The sequence below is a fragment of the Peromyscus maniculatus genome, chromosome X (assembly GCF_049852395.1).
Source record: "Peromyscus maniculatus bairdii isolate BWxNUB_F1_BW_parent chromosome X, HU_Pman_BW_mat_3.1, whole genome shotgun sequence".
Classification (NCBI taxonomy): domain Eukaryota; kingdom Metazoa; phylum Chordata; class Mammalia; order Rodentia; family Cricetidae; genus Peromyscus; species Peromyscus maniculatus.
In genome coordinates, this window is record NC_134875.1 from 113,140,127 (window position 1) to 113,165,358 (window position 25,232).

The 25,232-nt window shown below is 41.0% G+C and overlaps 2 protein-coding genes across 22 annotated transcripts in view; both read right to left on the reverse strand.

Annotated features, from left to right (window-relative positions):
• Cdkl5 (cyclin dependent kinase like 5) overlaps window positions 1-25,232 on the reverse strand; it is a 201,750-nt gene that overhangs the window by 94,197 nt on the left and 82,321 nt on the right. The window lies entirely within an intron of this gene.
• LOC102911457 (gap junction alpha-6 protein-like) lies at window positions 19,408-24,927 on the reverse strand. The gene is made up of 2 exons (XM_015992123.3): window positions 24,753-24,927; window positions 19,408-21,812 (listed from the first exon to the last, which is right to left on the reverse strand). The coding sequence occupies exon 2, from the start codon at window positions 21,750-21,752 to the stop codon at window positions 20,898-20,900; it is 855 nt and encodes a 284-aa protein (XP_015847609.1). The 5' UTR covers window positions 21,753-21,812; window positions 24,753-24,927; the 3' UTR covers window positions 19,408-20,897.

Sequence of the window (25,232 nt, forward strand, 5' to 3'; positions counted from 1 at the left end):
GTGCCACAGGTTTGTAATTTCATCGAGGACTTTGAAGCAGGAGTTTGGAGACCAATCTGGCTTACATGAAACTGTCTCGAAAAAGACAAAAGGTAGGGAAGGGGGAGTGAGAAAAATGAAAAACGTATGTAATGAGTAGTGACTAGGAGAAAAATATCTGGGAGGCCTATAGTTATTCTTGCATCAAGACCTCAACTCCATTCAAAAACAAACAAGGCTCCAGTCATATTGGACAGAGAGACTTATGACTAGAAGTCACTGCTGTGGCTGAGTGTCTAAAGCTTTCTAGGTTAACATATGCAGTATGCAGCATGACACAACAGCAGAAAGAAACCACTGATCCCATCTTAGTCCACTAGTCAGGGATTAAGCTACTTCAAAGGCTATGCTCAATTATTAATTTTCCAATTATTCTCTGCAGAAGCCCTTTCTTAGGAGAAATGCTTTTCTTCATCTAAATATGAGGAATACAATTTGATAACCAAGGTATTTTAAGTCACTCTACATTTCATATGCAAAGATCTCCAACAGTCTGTGTTCACACATTCACTTGCCCATTCAGTAGAAACAAAACCTTATAGTCATAGACATACTTACTTTATTGTCCAGTATGGGAACTGAAAAGGCAAATTTACTTAATTTTTTAAGGCAGGATCTCATGTAGCCAAGGCTAGCCTTGAACTCCTGATCATTCTGCCTTTACCTCTCAAATTATGGGATTATAAGTACGTACCATAATACAAGGCCAAGATAAGCATTATTTTAGATTACCATTTTTAATAATTTTTTTTTGTGTCAGGCCCCATGCTAAATACTTCCCACAAATTATGTCATGCAATCCTCAAATCACTACTCTGAGGATCTTGTCCTGCCCACTTTATAGATAAGGATGCTGAAGGGAACAAATGAGAAAAAAAATAATGACATATAAGCATGAAGAGGCCATTCTAAAACCTGAAACTATGTATGCTAACCTAAAGCAGAGACATAAGAATGCTGAGTCTCATAGTATAAAAGTATAAGCTAAGAGTGCCAAGGACACAGCTAAGAGATAGAAAAAATGAGATTGCACACCCAATTGATTCTGGATGTCCTTTTACAAGCATGGTAGTGCTATATTGCCTTTTCAAACAATAAATGAACATGTGTTGTAAGAAAGGGTAAGTTTTAACACACACACACACACACACACACACACACACACACACACACACACACTGCACCTACCACTTACCAAGGAGGATCATTATTTCAATTCTATGTTTTTGTGAAATGCATCTTAGCACTAACAAATATTTCCAGATAGTTTTTCAATCATAGCTATTATTATGTTTATTAAAGTATTTATATTAAAATATATTTCTATTAAACTGAATATATAAATACTTCATTATTTCCATCATTATTCTTTCATCATCATTATTTGTGATAACCTTAAAAAACAACTTAGACTGAAATTGTGTTTTATATAATGAGTAAAATTATAAAATGGAAGTAAACTGAAGCATGAGACAAATTCCACAGCAGGTAGACGACATGTGTAATAGTCTCTAAAATATTATACATTATATACAATGATAAAAGCTAGAATGTGACACGAATCTTAAATGGTCTTTTTAATAAAAAAAAAAACCCAGAGCCAGTTATTGGAGTGAATGCTGGAAGATCAGAGAAGCAGAACAAGCCACAGTCAACCTCACCTTGCCAACTCCATGGCTGATCCTGTTTCCACGAATCTTCAGACTGAATGTCTCTGAGTCCTCACCCGGAAGGGATCTCAACTGAACTGCTTAAAAGCCTCTGGTTCCTGGTCCTCACACCTTATATACCTTTCTACTTCCTGCCATCACTTCCTGGGATTAAAGGCGTGTGCCACCATGCCTGGCTCTGTTTCCAGTGTGGCCATTAATTCACAGAGATCCAGACAGCTCTCTGTCTCCTGAGTGATAGGATTAAAGGAGTGTGTGCCACCACTGTCTGGCCTCTGTGTCTAATCAAGTTGCTGTTCTGTTCTCTGACCCCAGATAAGTTTATTAGGGTACACAATATATCAACAAGAGTATGTGACCTGCATTGGATTATTACCATAGTCTGTTTGTATGAAAAGATGGATTTACCACCACCCCCACCACCTCTACCTCCCTGACCACCTCCCTGACCACCTCCACCACCTCCTGAAGTATTTGAGACTAAATCAGAAAGGAAACAATCGAGTACAGGCAGACAGGAAGACATGTGAATCTATTAATTAACAAATGCCTGCTGGTTCTTTGATATCAGTACTGTTGTCTGCTGCATCCGTGTTTGACATGAGGGAGAAAATGAAGCTGGCTCATGTACACAGACGTTTATAACATGCTGTGTAACAGTGCATGAGAGTTGGTTGAAAATGCATGAAAGAAGTTGAAAAATGCAACAGATGTTGTATGAGATATACCACAGGAGCTGAAAACAGGTTAATCATGCAAATGTACAGAAAGAAATGTATACTCCTTTCAGATTTGGCAGGTGATCATGTCTCGGGCTTTTTTGCTTTTCATTTCACCCTTGCTTTTTGAAATTCAAAACATCACGAATTTAGCTTCATTCATTTCCAATTGCCTATTTTCAGAGGTAATTTTTAAAGCAAAACAAAATGTTTTTGTTATTCATTTATTTATTGTGGTAGTGGTGGTGGTGGTGGTGGTAGAGGTAGAAGTGGTGGTGGAGGAGGTGGAGGAGGAGGAGGTGGTGGTGGTGGAGGAGGTTGTGGAGGTGGAGGTGGAGGAGGTGGAGGTGGAGGAGGTGGAGGTGGTGGAGGAGGAGGTGGAGGTGGAGGAGGTGGAGGTGGAGGTGGAGGAGGAGGTGGAGGAGGAGGTGGAGGAGGTGGAGGTGGAGGAGGAGGAGGAGGTGGAAGTGGAGGAGGAGGTGGAGGTGGAGGAGGTGGAGGTGGAGGTGGAGGAGGTGGAGGTGGAGGTGGAGGAGGTGGAGGTGGAGGAGGTGGAGGTGGAGGAGGAGGTGGAGGAGGAGGTGGAGGTGGAGGAGGTGGAGGTGGTGGAGGAGGTTGTGGAGGTGGTGGAGGTGGTGGTGGTGGTGGTGGTGGTGGTGGTGGTGGTGGTGGTGGTGGTGGTGGTGGTGGAGGAGGAGGTGGAGGAGGAGGTGGAGGTGGAGGAGGTGGAGGAGGAGGTGGAGGTGGAGGTGGTGGTGGTGGTGGTGGTGGTGGTGGTGGTGGTGGTGGTGGTGGTGGTGGTGGAGGAGGTGGAGGTGGAGGAGGAGGTGGAGGTGGAGGAGGTGGAGGAGGAGGTGGAGGTGGAGGTGGTGGAGGTGGTGGTGGTGGTGGTGGTGGTGGTGGTGGTGGTGGTGGTGGTGGTGGTGGAGGAGGTGGAGGAGGAGGTGGAGGTGGTGGAGGAGGAGGTGGAGGAGGAGGTGGAGGTGGAGGAGGTGGAGGAGGAGGTGGAGGTGGAGGAGGTGGAGGAGGAGGTGGCAGTGATGGTAGTGGCGGCAGTGGCGGCAGCAGTGGAGGTGTAGGTGGCCAAATCAATTTAACTAACAACTACTATCTACGCCAAAAGCCAGCAAAATTGCTAGTAAGGCTCATGTTGTTTAGACATTACCATAAGAACCACAGGTATAAACTTGGCATTGCTCTCAATTTGAATTTATTAATATGCCAAGAGTAATTTCAGAAAAACTTTAATATTTAGTAAGGAATATAAAAAATTCAATGTATTTATTACTTAGTGCTCATACTCTAAAATGAGCATAGTCTTATGAAAATATTAACACTTTTAATAACATATAACCAAAATAGATATGAATAATAGTTTCCATGTTTTTCTTGGGTTGTTTCCCTTTTCTTTTCTTTTCTTTCTTTTTTCTTTCCTTTTCTTTTCTTTTTGACCCCTGCAGAAAAGGTCTCATATAGCCCAGGCAGGCCTCAAACATGCTGTGTAGCTGAGAATAACTTTGAACTCCTGATCCTCCTGCCTCTATCTTCAAAGTGCAAGGATCACAGATTGATATGTACCACTACACTACGTTTTGTGTACACCGCATGTGTGCAGTGCCTACGGATGCCACAAGAAGGCATCAGATCACCTGAAACTGGAGTTATATACAGTTGTAAGCCACCATGTGGATACTGGTAACTGAACCGGGGTCCTCTGCAAGAGCAAGCGCTCTTAACTATTAAGCCATCTCTCTAGCCCCTACATTTTTTTTTAAGACAGGATTTGTTACAGAAATTGAAACTCATCAATTTGGCTGGGCTGATTGGCCAGTAAGCTTCAGGGACAAAACTGTGTCTGCTCCCTAAGTGCTGAGGTTATAGGCACAGTCACTAAGCCCTTCATTTTTTTTTTTTCCGGAGCTGAGGACTGAACCCAGGGCCTTGTGCTTGCTAGGCAGGCGCTCTACCACTGAGCTAAATCCCCAACCCCGAGCCCTTCATTATTTATGTAGGTTCTGAAGACCCAAACTCAGATCTTCATGACTGCATGTCAGTTACCGTATCAACTGACCGACTAAACCATCTCCACATCCCCACACCCATGCTCTTTTTTTTAATGAGGTGCTGGGGATGAAACCCAGAGCTCTGTGCATGATAAACAAGTACTCTACCAACTGAATCACATCTCAAACTGAGAAATGGCATCTTAAAGTGACACTTCCTCCAGAGAAAAACTGTCTTCAAACCAAGTCAGTGATACAATTCCTACGTAACAAATTCTATTTTTTCTTTTAGTTCCATAAAACTTAGAATACCTTTCACCCTCAATAAACCATATAGGCCCTCCATGAATATTTAGTTGAAACAGAAAATGGGAGTACAAAAGTATAATTTATTCCGACAGAATGCCTAATCATTCTCAATGTTCCTCTACTAAACCTGGGCCTGTTTCCAATCCCAAATCTCAGTGAACACTAGCCAGAAACTTAGGATCCCTCTTTCTATCTCCTACATCTGCACCTCCAAATAGATCTAGTTTATCATCAAGTGACAGTGGCTTATATCATTTCAGTCCTTCCAAGTGCACATGAACGCTCCCATCACAGGTCAAACCCTTTAGGACTCTCACTCCTGCATGTTTACCCTCAGCAACCAGGACCTTGTTTGAAAAAAGAAATCCAATTTAATGATGTCCCCCTTAAAGTGCTCCCAACCTCCACTAACTTAAAAACTTTACTGTGGTGATATCTTATTTGTGCTGAAATGTGGTGATATTTTACTTGTATGTTAATAAATAAAGTTTGCCTGGAGATCAGAGGAAATAGCAGGCCATTTTAAGTAAACACAAAAGTCAGGCAGTGGTAGCACTCGCCCTTAATCCTATCACTTAGTAGGCAGGGTCTCTCTGTGTTCAAGGCCATACTAGGGAACAGAGCCAAGTGTGGTGACATACGCCTTTAACCCCAGTACCAACCATCACTGTACAGGCAGTGATAAGGAAGTAAGGTACCTGCGCTAAGGGGCCAATGAGAGCATAGAACAGCAAGGCAATAAAGGTGCAGGTAGACAGGAAGTAGCACACTTTGGAAGCAGCTGCATGGTGAGGTAAGGTTAGCTGGTGGCTATTCCTATTTCCCTGATCTCTAAGGCTTTCACCCCTATATTTGGCACCATGTTTTTATTTAATAAGACCACTTAGAAATTGATCAACACTTTATCACTCCTGCCCCCCCCCCCCCCCCCCCCCCCCGTGGTGGGCAAGACCATTCTGTGATCAGAACATGAGACAACCCTTGATTCTTTCTCTGGTTTCATGTGCTTGCCAAGCTGTAGCTGTTGTGGTATTCTAATTGTACTGAAATGTGATTTTGATTGTATGTTAATAAATAAAGTTGCCTGGGGGTCAGAGCTATTAGAGCCATAGACAGAGTGTGGTGGTGGTGGTGGTGGTGGTGGTGGTGGTGGTGGTGGTGGTGGTGGTGGCACACGCCTTTAATCCCATAGATCTTTGTGTGTTCAGGGATACAGCCAGCATTGGAGACATATGCCTTTAAGACCTAGGGGGCTGTACATTCAGACAGTGACGAGGCAGTCATGTGTTTGGGTTTACAACCAATGAGAAGGCAGAATGACTAGAAAAACGACTTACACACAGGAAATAGCTCTTTTTCGGGAAGCTGGGACACAGCAGGAGGAATGGTGAAATTTTAGCTCTGAGTTCTGACCTCTTGGCTTTCTCTTTTACATTGTTTCTGTGTTTCTTATTTAATAAGACGGTTGGTTACATCTACATGTAGCCACTTTCGACCCACTTTCCCACTACCTGGCTGTTCCTCTTGCTCAACCCCATTCAAGTTCCCATGCATGTTTCACAGCCTGTAGAAAATCTAAATAAAACCCAGGTGTTCTCTTGGAACACACCTTTTATTCATCGCCCATATGAAATGTTCACTTTTACAGTTTCTAGTCCACCATCAAGGCCTGATTCTTCATTAGAGCAATTTTCTAAGTGATAAATGACTACATGACTCTTCGTAACAGATATTCAGTAACAAAGGCAAATATTGGAGGACTGCAAACTGTACTGAGTGTATTGAAAACACAGATCCTAAAGACCCAGGTCATTCTTCTTACTGGGTCTCATTCATATGTTTAATGAAGAAATTCTTTTTTCTGCGATAATTAGAAAAAGAAAAAGTAAAGAGCTATGTCTAGGCATGCAAGGAAAAGCAAACAAACAAACCAAGAACACTAAAGAAATACACATATTTCTGGATTGGTCTTCTTCTTCTTCTTCTTCTTCTTCTTCTTCTTCTTCTTCTTCTTCTTCTTCTTCTTCTCCTCCTCCTCCTCCTCCTCCTCCTCCTCCTCCTCCTCCTCCTCCTCCTCCTCCTCCTCCTTCTCCCCTCTCTCTCTCTCTCTCTCTCTCTCTCTCTCTCTCTCTCTCTCTCTCTCTCTCTCTCTCTTCCTTTCTTTCTTTTGATTGATCCCAGGGCCTTGAACACACTAAAGAATTTCCCTACCACTGAGTTATACCCCAAGCCCATTTCCGGCTTTGTTTGTTTCGGTTTTTAAGACACAGTACTCCCTAGGAAACACAGGAGGACAGATCTGTTCCTCTAGCCTTTAGAAGGTTTCAAAAAACGAAGATACTTCAAAGAGACATGCTGTAGGATCCTTTATATCTGGCCTTAGCCCTCACCAAAGTCCCTTAGAGGGCAGGAATTTAAATTAGCTCTTAAAGTGAAGAAAAAACTGGTACTGGCTCGGTAAATGCCTCCTTTGCTACTTGACTGCCCTGACCTCCTGAAGGTCTTTCAGAACTGCCATTGCTTTCCCTCTGTCAATACTGCTTCCACATCAGGGCTCTGAAATGGATGAATGGGCTAGGTTGCCAATATATCAGGTTTACTATTTAAAAATTATTACTCAAAGCCTGGCAGTGGTAGTGCATCCCTTTAATCCCAGCACTCAGGAGACAGAAGCAGGCAGATCTCTGTGAGTTTGAGGCCAGCCTAGGCTACAGAGCAAGTTCAAAACAGCTAGAGCAACACAATGAGACTGCTTTAAAATAAAAAAGAAAATCATAAATTTAAGACTTTTGGCTGGGCATGGTGGCTTATGCCTTTAATCCCAGCACCCAGGAGACAGGGACAGGCAGATCTCTGAGTCTGAGGCCAACAGAGTCTACAGAGTGAGTTTCAGGACAGTCAGGGCTATGCAGAGAAACCCTGTCTTGAAACAGACCCCCCAAAATGTATTATTCAATGATGTACAATTAAACAATAAAACAGTTTCTTTTTTGGGCCAGTGAGCTGCCTTGCTGGGTAAAGGTGCTTGCTACACAAGCCTAGTGATGGGAGTTCAAGCCTCATGTAAAGTGAAAGGAGACAACTAATTCCACAAAGTGGCCCTTTGACCTTCACATAAGCACCATGGCACACAAGCACCCCTCCATATAGTCCCCACGCAAATAAAAACATTTAAGTATTTTTTAAAGACAGGGTCTCTCCCACAGCCAAGCACTTGGCCAAGATCCTGGAGTTTAGTTGAAGAGAGGGAGGAAGGATTCTGAGAGCAAGGGGGGTCAGAATCATGATGGGAAAAACTACGGAAATAGCTGACTGAAGCTAATGGGAGTTCATGGACTCTGGACTGACAGCTGGGGAGCCTGCATGGGACCAAACTAGGCCCTCTGAATGTGGGTAAAAGTTGCATGGCTTAATGTGTTTGTGGGTTCTCGGGCAATGGGACCAGGACTTATGCTTGGTATATGAACTGGCTTTTTAGAGCCCATTCCCTCTGGAGTGATGCCTTACTCAGCCTCGATGCAAGGAGGAGGGGCTAGGTCTGGCCCCAACTTGGAATGCCAGCCTGTGTTACTACCCAAGGGAGGCTTTACCCTCTATGAGGAGGGAGGGGGTGAGATGGGAGTAGGTGGGGGGAGCAAAAGAAGGGGAGTGAGGAGGAACAGGGGTCAGAATGTAAAAGGAAAGAAAAAAATCTAAATAAAAAAGACTCTGCAAATAATAAATAAATAAATAAATAAATAAATAAATAAATAAATAAATAAATAAATAAATAAAAAGACAGGGTCTCTCTATATATCCTTGACTGTCCTGGAAATTGCTAAATAGATCAGGATGTCCTGGGACTCATAGATCTACCTGCCTCTGCCTCTGAAGTTCTGGGATTAAAGGCATATACCACCATATCAGGATTCATTTTTTAAAAAACATTTTTACTACTGGATCTCTGCATCTGCTTCCATCAGTTACTGAATGAAGGCTCTATGATGACAGTTAGGGTATTCACTGATCTGATTACTGGGATGAACAAAGGGCATCAAAATCATGATGGGGAAACCTACAGAGACAACCAAACCAAATTAGTGGGAACTTATGAAATTTAGACCAACACCTGTAGAGCCTCTATGGGACTGGACTAGGCCCTCTGCATAAGGAGACAGTTGTGTAGCTTGATCCGTCTGAGGGGCCCCCTGGCAGTAGGATCAGGATCCATCCCTGGTGCATGAGCTGGCTTTTTGGAGCCCACTACCTATGGCGGGACACCTCGCACAGCCTTGAGGGAGGGGGGGTCTTGGACCTGCCTCTACTGAATGGACCAGGCTCTGCTGACTCCCCATGGGAGGCCTTACCTTCTTGTAGGAGGGACTAGGGGGTGGGTTGTTGGGGGGATGGGGAAGAGGAGGATTTGTGATTGGCATGTAAAATAAATAAAAATATTTCTTAATAAAAAAGTTTTCCTCCCACAGTTACCTGTATTCTAGTGTGGCAAAGTTGTGCAATTTGCTTTAGTCTGGCAAAATGAAAAACACAGAACTACTGATAACACATATTTGAACCATCTGAGACATTACCAGTATTGGAACAGTCATAAGATTGCTGGCTGGCTAATAGTTACAGGGCTTATGTAGTATGGCATCTCTAAGTCCTTGGGATATTGGGCATCTCGTAGTACTTAGAATGAAGTTGAAATATTTTTACTTCTACAATAAAAATCAAAGTTTCTGAAAAAGATGGTTGATATTTAAGTGCCAAAAAATATCAGAATGAAACACATAAAACATAAAAAAGTCTTAGACCGCTTAATTGAAAGATGCACACAAACCCACACACCAAAGGAAGCTTCTGTGAGCACTTCTACTATGACCCAGTGGACCAGTATCAACTTGACCAGACACTGCCTGGTAATGTCGAAGGATTTACAGGGAAACAATGCACTACAAACAGACTCACCTTGTCCTGTATAAATAAGTAGACATGTCTTTTTTGTTGTTGTCATGGGCTGGGAATGAAACTGGGGGCCTTTTGCAAGCTAGGCAAGTGCAGCACCACTGAGCTACACCCACAGCTCTAATGGGTACACTTTTGTATATAGATTACCCCTCAAAAAAGTAGATGTAAGATGGATGGCTGAGGGTTGGAGAGAGATGCAGCTCATTGGTAGAGTGCTTCCCCAGCATGTACAAGGCTCTAGGTTCAATTTCTCATACCATTAAAACAAACAGACAAACAAACAAAGACAACAAATTAAAAAGTTTAAAAAGAATTCATCTAATAGCTACAGATTAGGAAAAACTTACTAATTTATGGTTATATAGAGAAGGTAAGTAATAAAATGTTCAAAAACTGCAAATCTAGCTATCAAGATGAAAAACAAGATATATAAACAATTTTCACTACCCCCCCCACACACATAGAAAAGAGCACCTCTTTAATTAGAAAGGGAGAGAGACAAGGTAAGTATACTCCCAGCTAGTCAGGAGGCTGAGGAGGAAGGATTGACAATTTGAAGTCAGCCTGAGATCCATAGCAAGACCCCATCTGAGAAGAAGAGAATAGTGATGAAGAGAAACAAATAATCTAGCTCTCTATTAAAAGATTGTGCCAGGCGGTGATGGCCCACGCCTTTAATCCCAGCACAGAGGCAGAGTCAGGCGGATCTCTGTGAGTTCGAGGCCAGCCTGGTCTACAAAGCGAGTTCCAGGAAAGGTGCAAAGCTACACAGAGAAACCCTGTCTTGAAAAAAAAAGATTGTGTAAAATGAAATATAGTTGATCTTCCTACAATCCATACCTTTATACACTATATGCAGATGTCCTTGAACAATCTTCTATATAGAAAATACAGACTTTGGTAGTGGCAAATGAATAAAACTTTCAGAGACTACGAGGTAGTGATGCCTGTCAGGCTGCCTTCAGTTAAGTGGTATTAACCACCTCTGCTTGTATAGCAGTTATCACACAATTGTGGGAATATTTCATTGCACCCTTATTTTATAACAATAAGGCAGTAATGAAAAAAAATGAAAGTCCTACTTCTAGTGATCAAAGAATTGAAACCAAGATGGCATTAATTAGGCAAGCCCAACGCAGGCAGTGTACAACCTCAATCAAACAATCACCAGACTTAAACGACATTCAATTGTGATGGGTGAATACAAAATTTAAATTTAAATGCAGAATATATTTCATCAAAGATTACCTTGCTAAGGCAGCAACAGTAGCTTACAACACACTAAATCCAAGTTGTACCAAGAAAATGTATTTTTTTTCAATTTTCTGTAAGTAATTTAAGTTGGCTTTTTAAAGTACATGCCCTACCTTGAACTTGCACAGTAGTGACTTGGTCCTTCCTAGTTTATAGAGTCCTTCAGGTAAATGCTCAGATTTTTCAGATCTTTCTCCCTGCTTCTACCAAGACAGGAGCTTGGTCATATGGAGAGGCTGAAGTAGAAGAAACCCACTGTAGTAAGGCAGGGGCTCTCTGTTCTCTAAGAAGTTTCTTTCTGGGATTGAATCCCTGATACTTCTGTTGAGCCCCCAAGGGATACGTATCAACTCTGGAGAGTTCTCTTAGCTCAGAGCATGGGAGTTTGCCAGTTGATTAAGTTCCTTCTTAGCTTTGTTGGTGCTAAAGACATCTAGACCCTAGTCTCATTTACATCTACCCTTGGTCACCAAATGCTCTGTTGCTCTCAGCCTGTGCCTCAAACACAACTTCCCCACTGATGGTGCCACTGGCTTTCAACCCAGCTACATAAGATTGTGTTCTTTTGAGATCCTTAGAAACGGCTCACAAGCTCAAGGAGGCCTCTCTCCACTTAACTACACTAGACATTTTTTTGTGTTGTTGCTGCCCCAGTCGTGATGAGGCAACCTTGGAGAGAGCCCTTTCCAAGAGGGGAATGAGAGATAAGCTTCCTTCGCTTTTGGCAATAACTTCAAAACATCCATTTTTCTGAAGTTGGGAATGTTGGAAACGTCAGCCAGCATATACTGACCTACTCTAACTTGCCCTCTTCTTTCTACATTGTTTCATCATTTGAAAGGACAATTTTTCACTTCTTTAATTTTCGAAGGAAATTCTCCTAGAAAGTAGCATCCATGCTTCTCTCCCCACCCTACTCCTTTTCTCTCCTAGGGCTTTGATAAAAAGCAAAGTTCAGGAGAGAAATTCCAATATATTGACTGTCTTGGGTTTATATTGTTGTGAAGAGACACCATGACCATGGCAACTCTTATAGTGGAAAACATTATTGGGGTTGGCTTACAGTTCAGAGGTTTAGTCCATTATCATGGTGGGAAGCAAGGCAGCATGCAGGCAGACATGGTGCTAGAGAAGGAGCTGCCACATGTTGATCCACAGGCAACAGGAAATAGACTAACACATTGGAGAGTATCTTGAGCATAAGAGACCTTAAAGCCCGCCCCCACAGTGACACACTTCCTCCAACAAGGCCATACCCACTCCAACAAAGCCACACCTCCTAACAGTGCCATTCCCTTTAGGGGTCATTTCCTTTTAATCCACCACATTGGCCATGGATATAATAACGGGTATTTGAAAATTACTATACTAAATACAGAAATTTTTAGGTATACTGATAGAAGAACAACCAAATTCCTTTGAAATCTTAAAATTATGGACAAATGACCAACATGAAAACTTGATACATGATACTTGGGCCTGGAGAGATAATTCAGTGGTTAAGAGCTCATGCTGTTCTTGCAAAGGACCCAAGGTTAATTCACAATTTCCTGTAACTCTGGCTCCAGGGGATTTAATGCTCTCTCCTGACCTCTGTGGGCACTGTACTCATGTGCATATTTTACATACATACATACACTTTAAAATAATGAAAATATAAAAATGGTCAAAATAAAGAGAAAACGTTATTTCTCTGTTAAACTAGTGAGAACAGCTTTGTACAGATTCCTTTAAAAGGGACACTGACTGTCTAACTTCCTTGGGATGCTTCTCCTGTGCATTGTGTAGGTAACACTAAAGTCTTAATATTTGCAGTGATGTAGATAAACGATGTACAGAAAGCTAGCAATAACACAGGTAACTAGTATGCAGCAAGTGGCTGACTATTTCTGAGGGAATACAACAACAAAAATATCCAGGGGTACCCACACATTCACACCTGCTGCTGAAGTTAGAGGTATTAGAGCAAAATGGTAAAATAGTTATAAATTAACATCTGTTTTGCAATTGTTCCTCAACACTCTGATAAATCTCTCTCCCTCTCCCTCTCCCTCTCCCTCTCCCCCTCCCTCCCTCCCTCCCCGCCCCCCCCCCCCTGTGTGTGTGTGTGTGTGTGTGTGTGTGTGTGTGTGTGTATTCAGTTTGTATTTGGGAAAATATCAAACTACCTTAAGTTTATATTCTCCTATAAAATATGACAATATGAATATTAAACTCTCTTAAATAAGGCCAACATGTCACTGGTTATTTTTCTCCAATTCATTTGAAATATGGGTGGCTTGGGAGGTCATAGACCTTAGGTGGGAAGCTATTGCTATTGTTCCACAAAATAAACAGAATGTGGCCATGAAATTGTCCTCTAAGAATTATATTTATACCCATAGATTAGTGCTGCCATCAACTCTGGTCAGAGAAGCCCCATTTACAATGGGCAGTGATAATTGGTCAAAGTAAAGAACAAAAGACTTAGCCATAAGTGACATCAACAACATCCCCTTCAAGGCTCAAGGAACAGCAAAAAGAGGGTGGAAATATACGAGCCAAGTGAAGGAGTAGAATGAGGTGAAAGCTGTCTTTGGAGCACAACAATGCAGTTGAACTCTTGATCTCTCTCTCTCTCTCTCTCTCTCTCTCTCTCTCTCTCTCTCTCTCTCTCTCTCACTCACACACACACACACACACACACACACACACACACACACACACACGCAAGTTATAATTAACATTAACAATTTTTCTTTCCCTAAAACTTGAGGGGGTAGAGAGATTGCTCAGTAGTTAAGAGCACTTGCTGCCCTTACAGAGGACCCAGGTTCGATTCCTAGCACTCACATGGTGGCTCACTTCCATTTCCAGGCCCCATGCTCTCTTCTGATCCCCTCAAGTCCCTTCTGATTTTCCCAGGTACCAGCGCACTCATGTGGACATATATACATGCAGGCAAAACACTCAAATATATACATACATACATACATGCATGCATACATGCATACATACATACATACACTTTTCAAAGTGTCTAATTTAGTGAGAACTCTTCATGCCTTATTATGCATTGTGGGAAAAAAAACCCAGAAAATCCCAGCCTTGTGCTCTCTTACCAGAAAAAGTGTATCAAATATAAAGCAACAGACTTGGTATTTTTTAAAAAAGTATTTGGTCTTCATATTCAACTCCCCATTATTTTATCTTACATATGAACTATATCATATTAAAGACCTGGAAGATGAACTATTTATCATAATCACACATGGAAGCTTAATGACCTAGTCATGTCACTGTAAGCACTAAAGATAAAAAGAGGAAGACAAATTCCCCAATGTGGCAATACTAATGGAACAACAGTCATCTGTAACTCTTTAGTAGTTCAATGATGTTAGAGAAATAGCCAAACAACACTAAAAATTTGAATCAATGTTTTGTGTCTGGTTATCTAATGTCAAGAATATCACTTAATATAAAGAACTCAACCCAACAGCAAAACAAACAATAACAACATACCCAAACAAATAATTGAATTTTTAAACATGGCAATAGACAGGCATCTCTCAAAAGAAGACACATAAATGGCAAAATGGAATATGAAAAAATGCTCAACAGCATCACTCCCCAGGGAAGTGCCAATCAAAATTACACTGAAGGAGCTGGAGAGATGGCTCAGTGGTTAAGAATGCTGTGACCGCTTTTCTAGAGAACCCAGATTTGACTCCCAGGACCCACGTGGTGGTTCATAACTGTCCAAAACTCCAGTCCCAGTGGAATCCACTGCCCTCTTCTGGCCTCTAAAGGCACCAGGAATGCACATGGTACACAGATATACATACATACATACAATCACCAATACACATAAAATAATTTTATAAAATTTAAAAACTACAACAAAATTATCTCCTTACTCAAGTAAGAATGGTTATCATCAAAAAGACAAAAGACAAAAGACATGACGTGCTAGGGGCAACATGGAGAGATACACAATGTTGGTAGAAATGTAAATTAGTATAGGGGCATCATAGAGAACAGAATGAAGATTTCTCAAAAAAAATGAAAAACAGATCTTCCACATGGTCTAGCAGCCCTACTACTAGTTACATGTGTAAAAGAAATGGAATATAGACATCTGCACTCTCACATTTAGTGCAATACTATTCACAATAGTGAAGAAGAAAATAAAAATGTACATATGCATAATAAAATACTATGTAGCCATAAAGAGAAGGAATCTTAGCATTTGAGACAACATATAAAGAATTAAAAGTCATTGTGCTAAGTGAAATAAGAGAGGCATAGAAAGTACCATATAATCTCATTCACATTTGGATACAAAACTGTGGACCTTATAGGAAAAAATAATATCAATGAGTAAAATATTAAAAATCCTCTTCAAATATCATTATCAAAGATCTCAATGAGATCACAAGTTTTTATCTTTTAACGTGCTTCTGCCACATCTAATTACTTGCAGTTTTTCAACTGAGTCTTTATATATACTTGTTTCCATCTGTTCAAGCATTCATTCATTCTTCATTCATTCATCTCATTGACAAACATTTTTCAAGTTTCTACTGTGTGACAGGCACTATGCTAAGAGTGCAAGGGGGGCTCTTTTCTCATGGAGGGTACATTCTGGAAGGAAAAGCTAAAGACAAAAGAAGAAGACCAGAGCCGGGGATGTGGCTCAGTAGTAGGATGCTTATCTAGAATACATGATTTGACCCTAATACCACAAACAAGGAGATGACGGCAACAGCTTATTAGAGAAAACAGAGATGGGACAACGCCACAGTATCTGTGCAGGCAGGGCAGTTCAACGAAGTAACACATTTCAGCTTTCCTTACATGAGAGTTCATTCCTCTTTCACCTTCACACCATTTCTCTGGGAAGCATTTTCGGGGCCTTCTATCTTGTTCTGTCTCTTCTCTTTTCATGATCTCTAGCATTCTATCTACACCTTCATCAAAGAACTTCCCTATGACTGACCATGTGGCCTTACTTCCCAAGCTAGGCAGCAATTAACATTTGTGAGAACAGGGGCCTTATTTTAACTCCGGACCACAATGCGCAGCACAAAGGACCTCCAAAAGGATGAGATGGACCAGCTGGACATGCCAGTTTTGTGGTTATTTTGTTTTGCTTTTTTTTTTTTGAGACAGAAGCCTACTTTGCAGTCCAGGCGGCTCCCCACTTTGTTGCAATCATCTTGCCCCACCCTCCCACATGTTGGGCTTGCAGGTGTGAGCCACTGTGATTGGCTAGTACACAACTTTTAAGTACCTCTGATGAAATTTTCAGTTATCATAAAGAAATGCGACAAAGGACATCCTGGACAAGGAAATGAGACAAGAAATTTTAACTAAAAACACTGAAAAGGGAAAGAATGGAATATTACTTTGTTAAAAGGATGAACTAAAACTAAGCCTAAAGCCATCTTCTTTTTGTACATTGTTCATTCTCTGACAATCTGCATTCCTCAAGGACAACCCATTACTGTATTGTTGCTAGCCTTTTCCTTCCATACAGTAAGCTTTCTATAGATGCTGACCATGCCCTTCATGTCCTTTGTCCTATATCCACAGCAAACTGTCTGCTTAATGAATTAATTTCAAGTTTTAAAGTTCATCCGTGTGGTTTGTCTTTAACTAGGCCAAAGACTATCCTTACATCAATAAATTATATTCAAATTGCATGGTCAATGAAGCTGAATGAATTTGAAAAATGTCTGCTTCAGATATCACAATGGGCTAAGTGCTTCAAGATATTTAAGAGAAAAAATGAGAAATTTTGGGAAGGCAAAATATATATCATTTCTTAACAAACAGCAGAAATTTTATACTCAGTACTCTGTATTTACATGGAATAGAACAAACTGTTAAGACACAGTACCAAGTACATGGAGTATGTATACAAATGGGGAAATGAAATATTTTTGCTGAAAAGGTAAAGAGAAGCATGGATCTTTTCTAGTAGAGGAACATGTCTGACTTATAACTGCTTCACTGAAGTCCTTGGGTTCACAGTCTAAATTAAGCATGGATAACATTGGCATACTGGCTTTGAATTATGTCCTTCTAGTTATTCTGTATTTGGACAAAAATGAAGCTAAAGTAGCAGAATTGATCAGAAGACATAAAGAAATCCAATATAGAATAAATATATATATCAGAAACCACATGTTAAATTTTCTATCAAGCACTATGAGCTATTTAAAAGCAAGGACTATTGATCACCAAGGGTCCACTGCAGCTGCCTGACAAAATTCTGAAGAATGAACTAATATTATCATATAAAATATTGCTTATAGCCCGATATGCTAGTGTATACCTGCAATTCCAGCACTTGGGGGCTGGGGCAAAAGGATTATAAGTTTAAAGCCACTCTGGGCTATACAGTGCATTCAAGGCAACCTTGAGCCACACAGATATATAGCAAGACCCCATTTCAAAAATAATTCTTAAAGTGTTGTTTATAAACTTTATTTGGGGATCTTTATTATAACACACAGATACATACACACACAGAGGGAGAGGGAGAGGGAGAGGAGGGAGAGGGGAGAGGGGAGAGAGGGGGAGGGGGAAGGGGAGAGGGGAGAGAGGAGAGGGGAGAGAGGAGAGGGGAGAGGGGAGAGGGAGAGGGATCTAGCTCTGGCCCAGAAAGGATAGCCTCTTTCCTCCCAGGTTCCCCAGGTGGTATCAACCTCTGACCTCCACATGTGCTTGCACAGGCAGGCGCGCGCACACACACACACACACACACACACACACACACATACACACACACACACACACCACGATAGTATGCACAAAAAACAACAAATGCCAAAAGAACCAACTTAAAAAGTGTTATGGCCTATATTATTTGTTTAAATAGCATCCTTGAAATGACAAAACTATATAGGTTAAGTAAAGATTAGGAGTTACCAAGGGCCAGGAATAAGGAAAAGATGTGGCTATGACTATTAAAAGGTACTATTGCTAAAACTACAGCATATTTTGACTATAGTGGGCACACAACTCTGTACAAATTATAAACAACGCTACACAAGTTATATATAACTAAACACAATGAGTGTATATCAAATTGGTGAAATCTGAAGGTTAATGGATTATGTCAATGTCAGTTGTCTACCTATGATATCATGCTAAAAGTTAACAGGCATAATGGTGCACAGTTCTATTTCTAGTAAATGGCAGGTAGAAGCAGAAAAAAAGTCAAGATGTTCAAAGTCACCCTTGGCTACATATTCAGTTCAAGACCAGCATGAGTTACAAGAGATTCTGTTTTAAAAACACAAACAAAAAATACAGTAAAAGTTGGGGGTATAGCTCCACGGCAGAGTGCTTGCTTGGCATGCACAAAGTCATGGGCCCAATCTGCAGCACTGTATAAACCAGGCATAGTGACACACACCTATAATGCCAGCACTAAGGTGAAGGCAAGAGGATCAGAAGAAGTTCAAGGTCATCTTCAGCTTCATAGTAAAGCACCACATCTTCAAGACCAGACTGGGATACATGATACCTGGTTCTACGACTTTCTTAAAAAACACTTATTTGGCCAGATGTGGAGGTACACACTTTTAATCCCAATACTATGGAGGCAAAGTCAGATGGATCTCTGTAAATTCAAGGCCAGTTTTTATCTACATAGGGAGTTCCTTAAAGGCAAATTCTGAACCAAACAAAGCTACATAGAAAGAGCCTGTCTCTAAAAACAGTTACTATTGAATATAATGATATACAGAGTCTGTTATTTCTTACAATTACGTTTGAATCTGCAATTACCTCATGGTAAAAAGTGTAAAGAACACAAGCAAGCTACATGTGAAAATGAAACAGGAACAGGAGTGACAGTAGCAGTGCCCAGTCTGATTCCATGGGCACTTGTGCAGTGTCCAAAAGGCACAAGCACCCCATTACTAAAGAACTGCTTCATCTTCACAAACCACTTCTAAAAAGAAGAACTCAAACTCATCATTTAACTAAGAGAATAAGTTTTCCAAATAAGACTGTGTCAACTGTCAGAACCAGACGTTATAAGCTACAGGTTTGATGATCTAGTCCTGTGTTCTCCATTTCCCCCAGTTCCCTGGGAGGGGAAGATGCTTCATGATGAGAGTACATTCCTTAAAAGGGAAGGGAAAAAAAAACCAACTACATTCTTTTTGCATATCTGGAAGTCATGGATATAGCCATGATTCTATTACATGAAATGAAGGAGGCTGATCCTAGAATCATGTCACGGAGTCACTCCACCTGAATTTTAAAAACTGTGAATACAGTGTCTTTTGCTTCATGGGCAGGAGGTAGGGGATTGTCTCACACTGTAGCCCAAGCTAGCCTAGAACACTCTGCAATTGTGTGGCCTCCATGAGCCACAACACCCAGCTTAGTTTGCTTAAATTAAGATGCACCAATGAAGAGTTCAAAAGACCAGTAAGAAGCTATCAGAGGAGGAATGCACATGGACCACTCTGTCTCTCACAACTTTATTGAATAAAGAATTCTCTAGAATAAGGTATGATAGGCCTGCATTGCATGAAACAAAGCTGAACATGATAGTAGATTAACATTAAATGGTAACCAAATTATTATTTCTTGAATAAAATTGTGTGTGGAGCTGACATGCAGGAAGAAAAGTCTGCAGCTCAACATTTTTCAATCATCTGTGGAATGTTTCAAAAGGCATTAGAAGACATGGGTATTATTTCTTACTTGTTTCAAATCAGTTACACAGGTATTTCACAAACCTTCCTCACCCTCTCCTACTTTCCAAATAAAATCTCAATATGAACATGAAAAATGCCAGTCATCCCAAGAGACTGCCAAACTCACAGCAGAAGGTAACATCTGAATTAATATGCATTATGTAGAAGAAAGTCAAGAATTTCCACTATTACCAAATTCATGTAGGCACATTTCATAGTTCACCTCTAAGCATTTCTTTACGTTTGTAGTGTTCACAAGTGCTGTTTTCAGTACAATTGTTTCATTTGGGGCTCTATCTTGGAAAAGAAAAATAGTTTCTGCCAGCAATATGATTGCTGCTATAATATACAAGAAAAAAAGACAACTCATTATAATCAACAGAACTATTATACATCATTCAATAAATTGGGGGATGCATTTTAAGGGAAAAGATAATTTACTTTTACATCAGGAACTAAACAGTATAAACACAGTATGGACTCAAATACTAAAATCCAAGAGAAAGTCTCAACTTTCAATGGTATGTTTGTATTACTTTAAAATGTAGGTTTGTGCATTTACACCATATCTGCTTCTATGGATAAATAATAAATCACTCTTCCCCATACACAGAACCATTCTAAGGTAATATGGAAGAGGAATGGCCCTTATGCATTGCCTAATACAAGTTATATTTGGACTAGAAGTTCTTTGAGTCAATCATTTTATTTATTTAGTTCATTTGTTTAAGTTACTATCTTTTCATTCTTGTGCTACTTGAGGTCTTACACATGCTAAACAAACCATCTACCAGTGAGCTAGATGCCTAAGCCTCCAGAGTCGAGCACTTTAAACAGTAACACATGTCTTGGTTACAAGTCTCTTCCACTTTCAATCCCAGACCCTGTGGTCTAATGTCTTTGTATTTGCTAATTTTTACAATTGAGGCCACTGAACACCAGCTGTACTGAAGCATGGGTACACTTTCTACTACACTTTGATTCCCTTTAGCAACCAAGCAAAATCACAATGTTTTCAAGCCCAAATTGCAATATCTAGGATATCAGGCTGCTATTGTCATGACCACTACTACTGCTGGATATCTGTTACTCTACAACGCTAGTGTTCAGTATCTTTGTTTTGCTTTTTCTCCACCCAAACCCTCTGAAAATTCTGCTCATCATCAGAGTGAAGACAAGGCTGAGTGCAGGGCCTGCCTGCCCTTCCCTGCTTTGGCTCTGTTATGCACTGTAACTGATGTAGTTTTGCTCACTTTAAACATAGACTGAAGCTTGTTTCACAGGACCCGCTTGATCCTTAGGAACCATGGCAGTGAGAACACTTGGTGAGGACTCCTGGGAAAGGCTCTGCAGATCAGCTGTACCATAGTAAAACTCATCCTCATCTCTCACACAATTCTTAACGGTGTTACATAAGACTTGGACCAGCTCAATTATATTCAAGACTAAAGATACCAGAGACACCACCAGCATGAAGACGATGAAGATGCTTTTTTCTGTGGGGCGAGAGGGGAAGCAGTCCACCTGATGCAGGCAAGGAGAGTGTTCGCAAATGTAAACTGCCTTCAGGGTAAATCCATAAATGTACCACTGGATCAGCACAAAGGTCACCTCAAAGACAGACTTGAAGAAGATACTGAGTAAGTAGGTCAGCAGCAACCTGCCTCTAATTTTCACCTTACTATGGGCTTCACTGCCATACTTGGACTTCTTTACTTCAATTTTCTGCCAGTGCATTTCCACACTGGCACCATCAAAGCGAGCAACTCCCAGTTCCTTCTCTTGCTTCTTCGACTTCTTTTTCTGCCGAATGGCATAGAACACATGTGCCAGGTATAAGAGTGTAGGCACAGACACGAATATGATCTGCAGGACCCAGAGGTGCACGTGAGAGATCGGGAAAGCTTGGTCATAGCAGACATTTTCACAACCAGGCTGCTGAGTGTTGCAGTGGAAATTGAGCTGGTCGTCATTCCAGGCTGACTCGATGGCAGTCTCCAGGAGCAGAATCCGGAAAACGAAAAGGATCTGCAGCCATATCTTTCCTCCAGCTCTGGAGTAGGGTTGAGACTCTTCCAGGAGCTGGCCTAAGGCACTCCACTTACTCATGCCGCCCTTTTGTTGCTCTTGCACTTTAAAGGGGAGTGGGCACCCCAAGTGACTGCACGCCTTGGAGGACGAAGTAAATGAAAAAGTGAGTTCAAGAGTCACGCCTGCCTGAAGGTTAAAAGCCTGCCACTGCTGTGTGGTGCCTTCCTCGTGCCTTCTCCTAATAAAAGACTATTGCTGACACCAGGTAAAAGCCAGCTTACGGGAATTCATTTTTTATAAATGGCAAGTGTTCCTGCACCAGAACATATGTGTATCTAGAATGGAACAAGTTACATAAATGGGAAAACAGATAAATTTAAAGGTCTTCTTCATTTAAGTAGAAGACAATCTCCAAAAATAATGAGTCAACTCTTTGGCATATTAACAATTCATACTCATACACTGATTGATGCAGCTTCAGAAGTTGGGCCAACATTTCCCAAAGAGAGACAATGATATTCATTCATCCATTATTTATTCAGTGTCTACAAGGTGAAATGTACTATAATAGGCATGAGCTCTTACTGTGAGTAAAAGAGAACATACTTGTGGAACGTACAATCAACTGGGGAAAATAGATCATTGCAAATATGGTGTCTTGCTGGTACATGCCAGTCTCAGAAAACCGAGGACGACCTCTGCTACCTAGTGAATTCCAGACCAGCCTGGGATACCTACTGAGTTATCCTGAGCTACAGAGAGCTTGTCTCAAAAAGCATAACATTTTATTAAATATGTGGTATAATTTGTAAATACATAATATAATTTATTATAAGATAAGTCATTTCATTTTGGAATTATGAAATGACTTATCTTATAATAAATTATATCTTGTATATATGTGTAAGATGTATCTTACACCTTAATTTCAGAAATAGGTGTGTGTGTGTGTGTGTGTGTGTGTGTGATATCTTATAATCAAAGCCAAGTCTCAGTGAGCAAGTGAATATACAAAAGCTGCAAATTTAAATAAATGCTGAGAAGATAACAACCAGGAGGCACTGACAAAGAATAAAGTAAGAAAACTCCAGCCAGATTGATTAGAGATAGTCAGACAAAAAGTAAGAAAATGATTGCTGGATGTGAAGGAAGCAGCCGAGATTAGAAAGGTGAAGACCTTGCTATATTCAAAGAATTAAAAGGCAGGAGGTTGAGGCAGCTGTTGGGGAAGTGGGCAGTGTAAGGGGTGAGGGTCCCAGAAGAGCTGTGTCAGGTCCCGCTTAGCAGCAGAAAGCCTGGATGCTGAAACGAAGATAACACTGTGAAACTAGGACAAGAGCAAGGCCATGGAAGAAGTTACAAAAGGTTGGCTGAGGCTTGCAGGGCGAGTGGGAGGGCTAGCAGGACCGGCAGCACAGGATTAGAGCAAGGGACATGGAGATCAGAAAAGGATGGGAACGCTATGCTAAGAGATAGCAAGGGAGTTTGGGTGGACACAAAATGTGACGAGGATATCAAGAACGACGGGGACCGGGAGTTAGGAGGATGTAATTATGATATATGAAGGTCTTAAGATGAAAACATTTTCAGGAGGAGCATTGATGCCATCCCCTAGGCGACTGAGTGTGGGTGGAAGCTGGTATGATGCAAACTATGAGCTGAGCAGTTCTGAAGACTTGCTAGTCTTCATCCATTTCCTCCCTAGAGCCCCTAGCTCTTTGCGAGTGAAGGGCTTTCTATCTCCAATTCAGAGAATAATAAATGAGTTTCACCAGGAATGGGCCACAGATAATTTTTACATAACAAACAACTAATATTTTTAATTAAATACTTTCAATGCAGCCAATCATTTATAAAGTAATTTTCATCTGCTGAGTTAAAATTACATTAATCATACTTAACATTTTAATTCCCCTCCTTCAAAAAACATTTTCCCAAACACAGATAGTCATTGTAAACAATTGGGTATAATAAAACAGGAAATTTTCTTAACACAAACACAGAAAGACTTTGCTGATTAATAACTAATTTTAGACACCATACAACTAATTTGCTTTTGGTTTAATGGCCATTCCTCACAGTACATTCTGTGAGGAAAAACAAAATTTAAAAGGAATCCTAGAAAAAAAAAAGTACAAGGTTAACAAAATTCACAGCATGTCAATCACCTGAGACTGATTGCAACTGTTATCCACGAACAAGAACTGGAGCTTCCCCAAATTAAAATGGTTAGCAAGTTATCAAATTATAAGGCTTCAAAGTACACAAAGTACTTTCTCAGCTGGATAAATAACACATTTTAGATTAACTGTCCTCTGTCGCACAGATTATAAAAGTAGTCCTATTAAGCTAAAGTCACCAAGATCTAGAGTTTATAATTAGTTCATTCCTCCAGGCTAATTGAAAACAAGGCCCTGGCAGTCTAAGACTGCCACTCTCATTCATTGGTCAAATTTAAACAGGGCCGAGTCTAAAGAGATTGTAAAGTGCCTTAAAAATTGAGTTACTTTTGCAAAAACAAATAGGGTCAAACAGTAAAGAAACTCCCCTAAAACTACCTTAGCATATTCTCGAAAAGGTAGCTGGTAAATCAAAAAACAAGGCTGGGGGAAGCAAGAGTCGTTTGGTTTTTTTGTTTGTTTTTTTTTTAAATGAATTCAGGGCACAGTTCTTAGCAATTTTCAAGAACTATATCAGGTCTTTAAGCTTTTCAAATATTTTGGTCTGAAAAAGTTCTTACTAAACATATGAAAATGGAGATCTAAGATTCAAAAGGATGAAAATAGCTGAGAATGAGTCATCTCAGCTAAGCAAATGGTGCACAGGAAAGTTTAAAACCCTCTTGTAGAGCATTATTTTTAAACTGGACAAGATCCTTCTAATTTTAAAATATAAACGTAGGACTTCCAGTTTCAGCTCCGACACATGCAGTGCTCAGAGATATCATCATTCTTGTCGTTACAGCAAGAGAAACCCTAACAAACTGAAAACTGGCAAGTTTGCCCCAGCCCACCGGAGAACATAAGAGCCCCTATCTCTAGGTAGGAAAATACATGCAATCACACCCAAGACTCTTACCTGAGGCAGAAGGCACTAGGGTAAAATATTAGCAAAGGAAAGAAAGCTGACAGACGCTGAGTGAGACACGCTTGTGGATTGAGAGTTCCAAGGGGAAGAGACCCTCCTACTCCGCGGCTTTGCCTCCGGGAATCTCACCAGGTTCTGCCTCTGAAATCTCCTCCCCTTTGAAGGAGAGGAAAAGTAACCATTCTGAAATATCCCCAGAAGAGCGAGCCAATAAGAATCTTTTCCTCGCTCCGCATGGTGGCGCCTGCCTTTAATGGCAGCACTTGAGAGACAGGCAGTTTGAGGCCAGCTTGGGAGTTCCAGGACAGCCAGAGCTTGTGTGTGGCCTTGGGAGTCCCAGGACACACAGAGACCCTGTCTCAAAAACCAAAAATAGCCGGGCGGTGGTGATGCTCGCCTTTAATCCCAGCACTCGGGAGGCAGAGGCAGGCGGATCTCTGTGAGTTGGAGGCCAGCCTGGTCTACCGAGCG

Coding starts and splice junctions, on each gene's coding strand:
- LOC102911457 (XM_015992123.3), bottom strand. CDS start 21,752: ATGAGTAAGTGGAGTGCCTTAGGCCAGCTCCTGGAAGAGTCTCAACCC.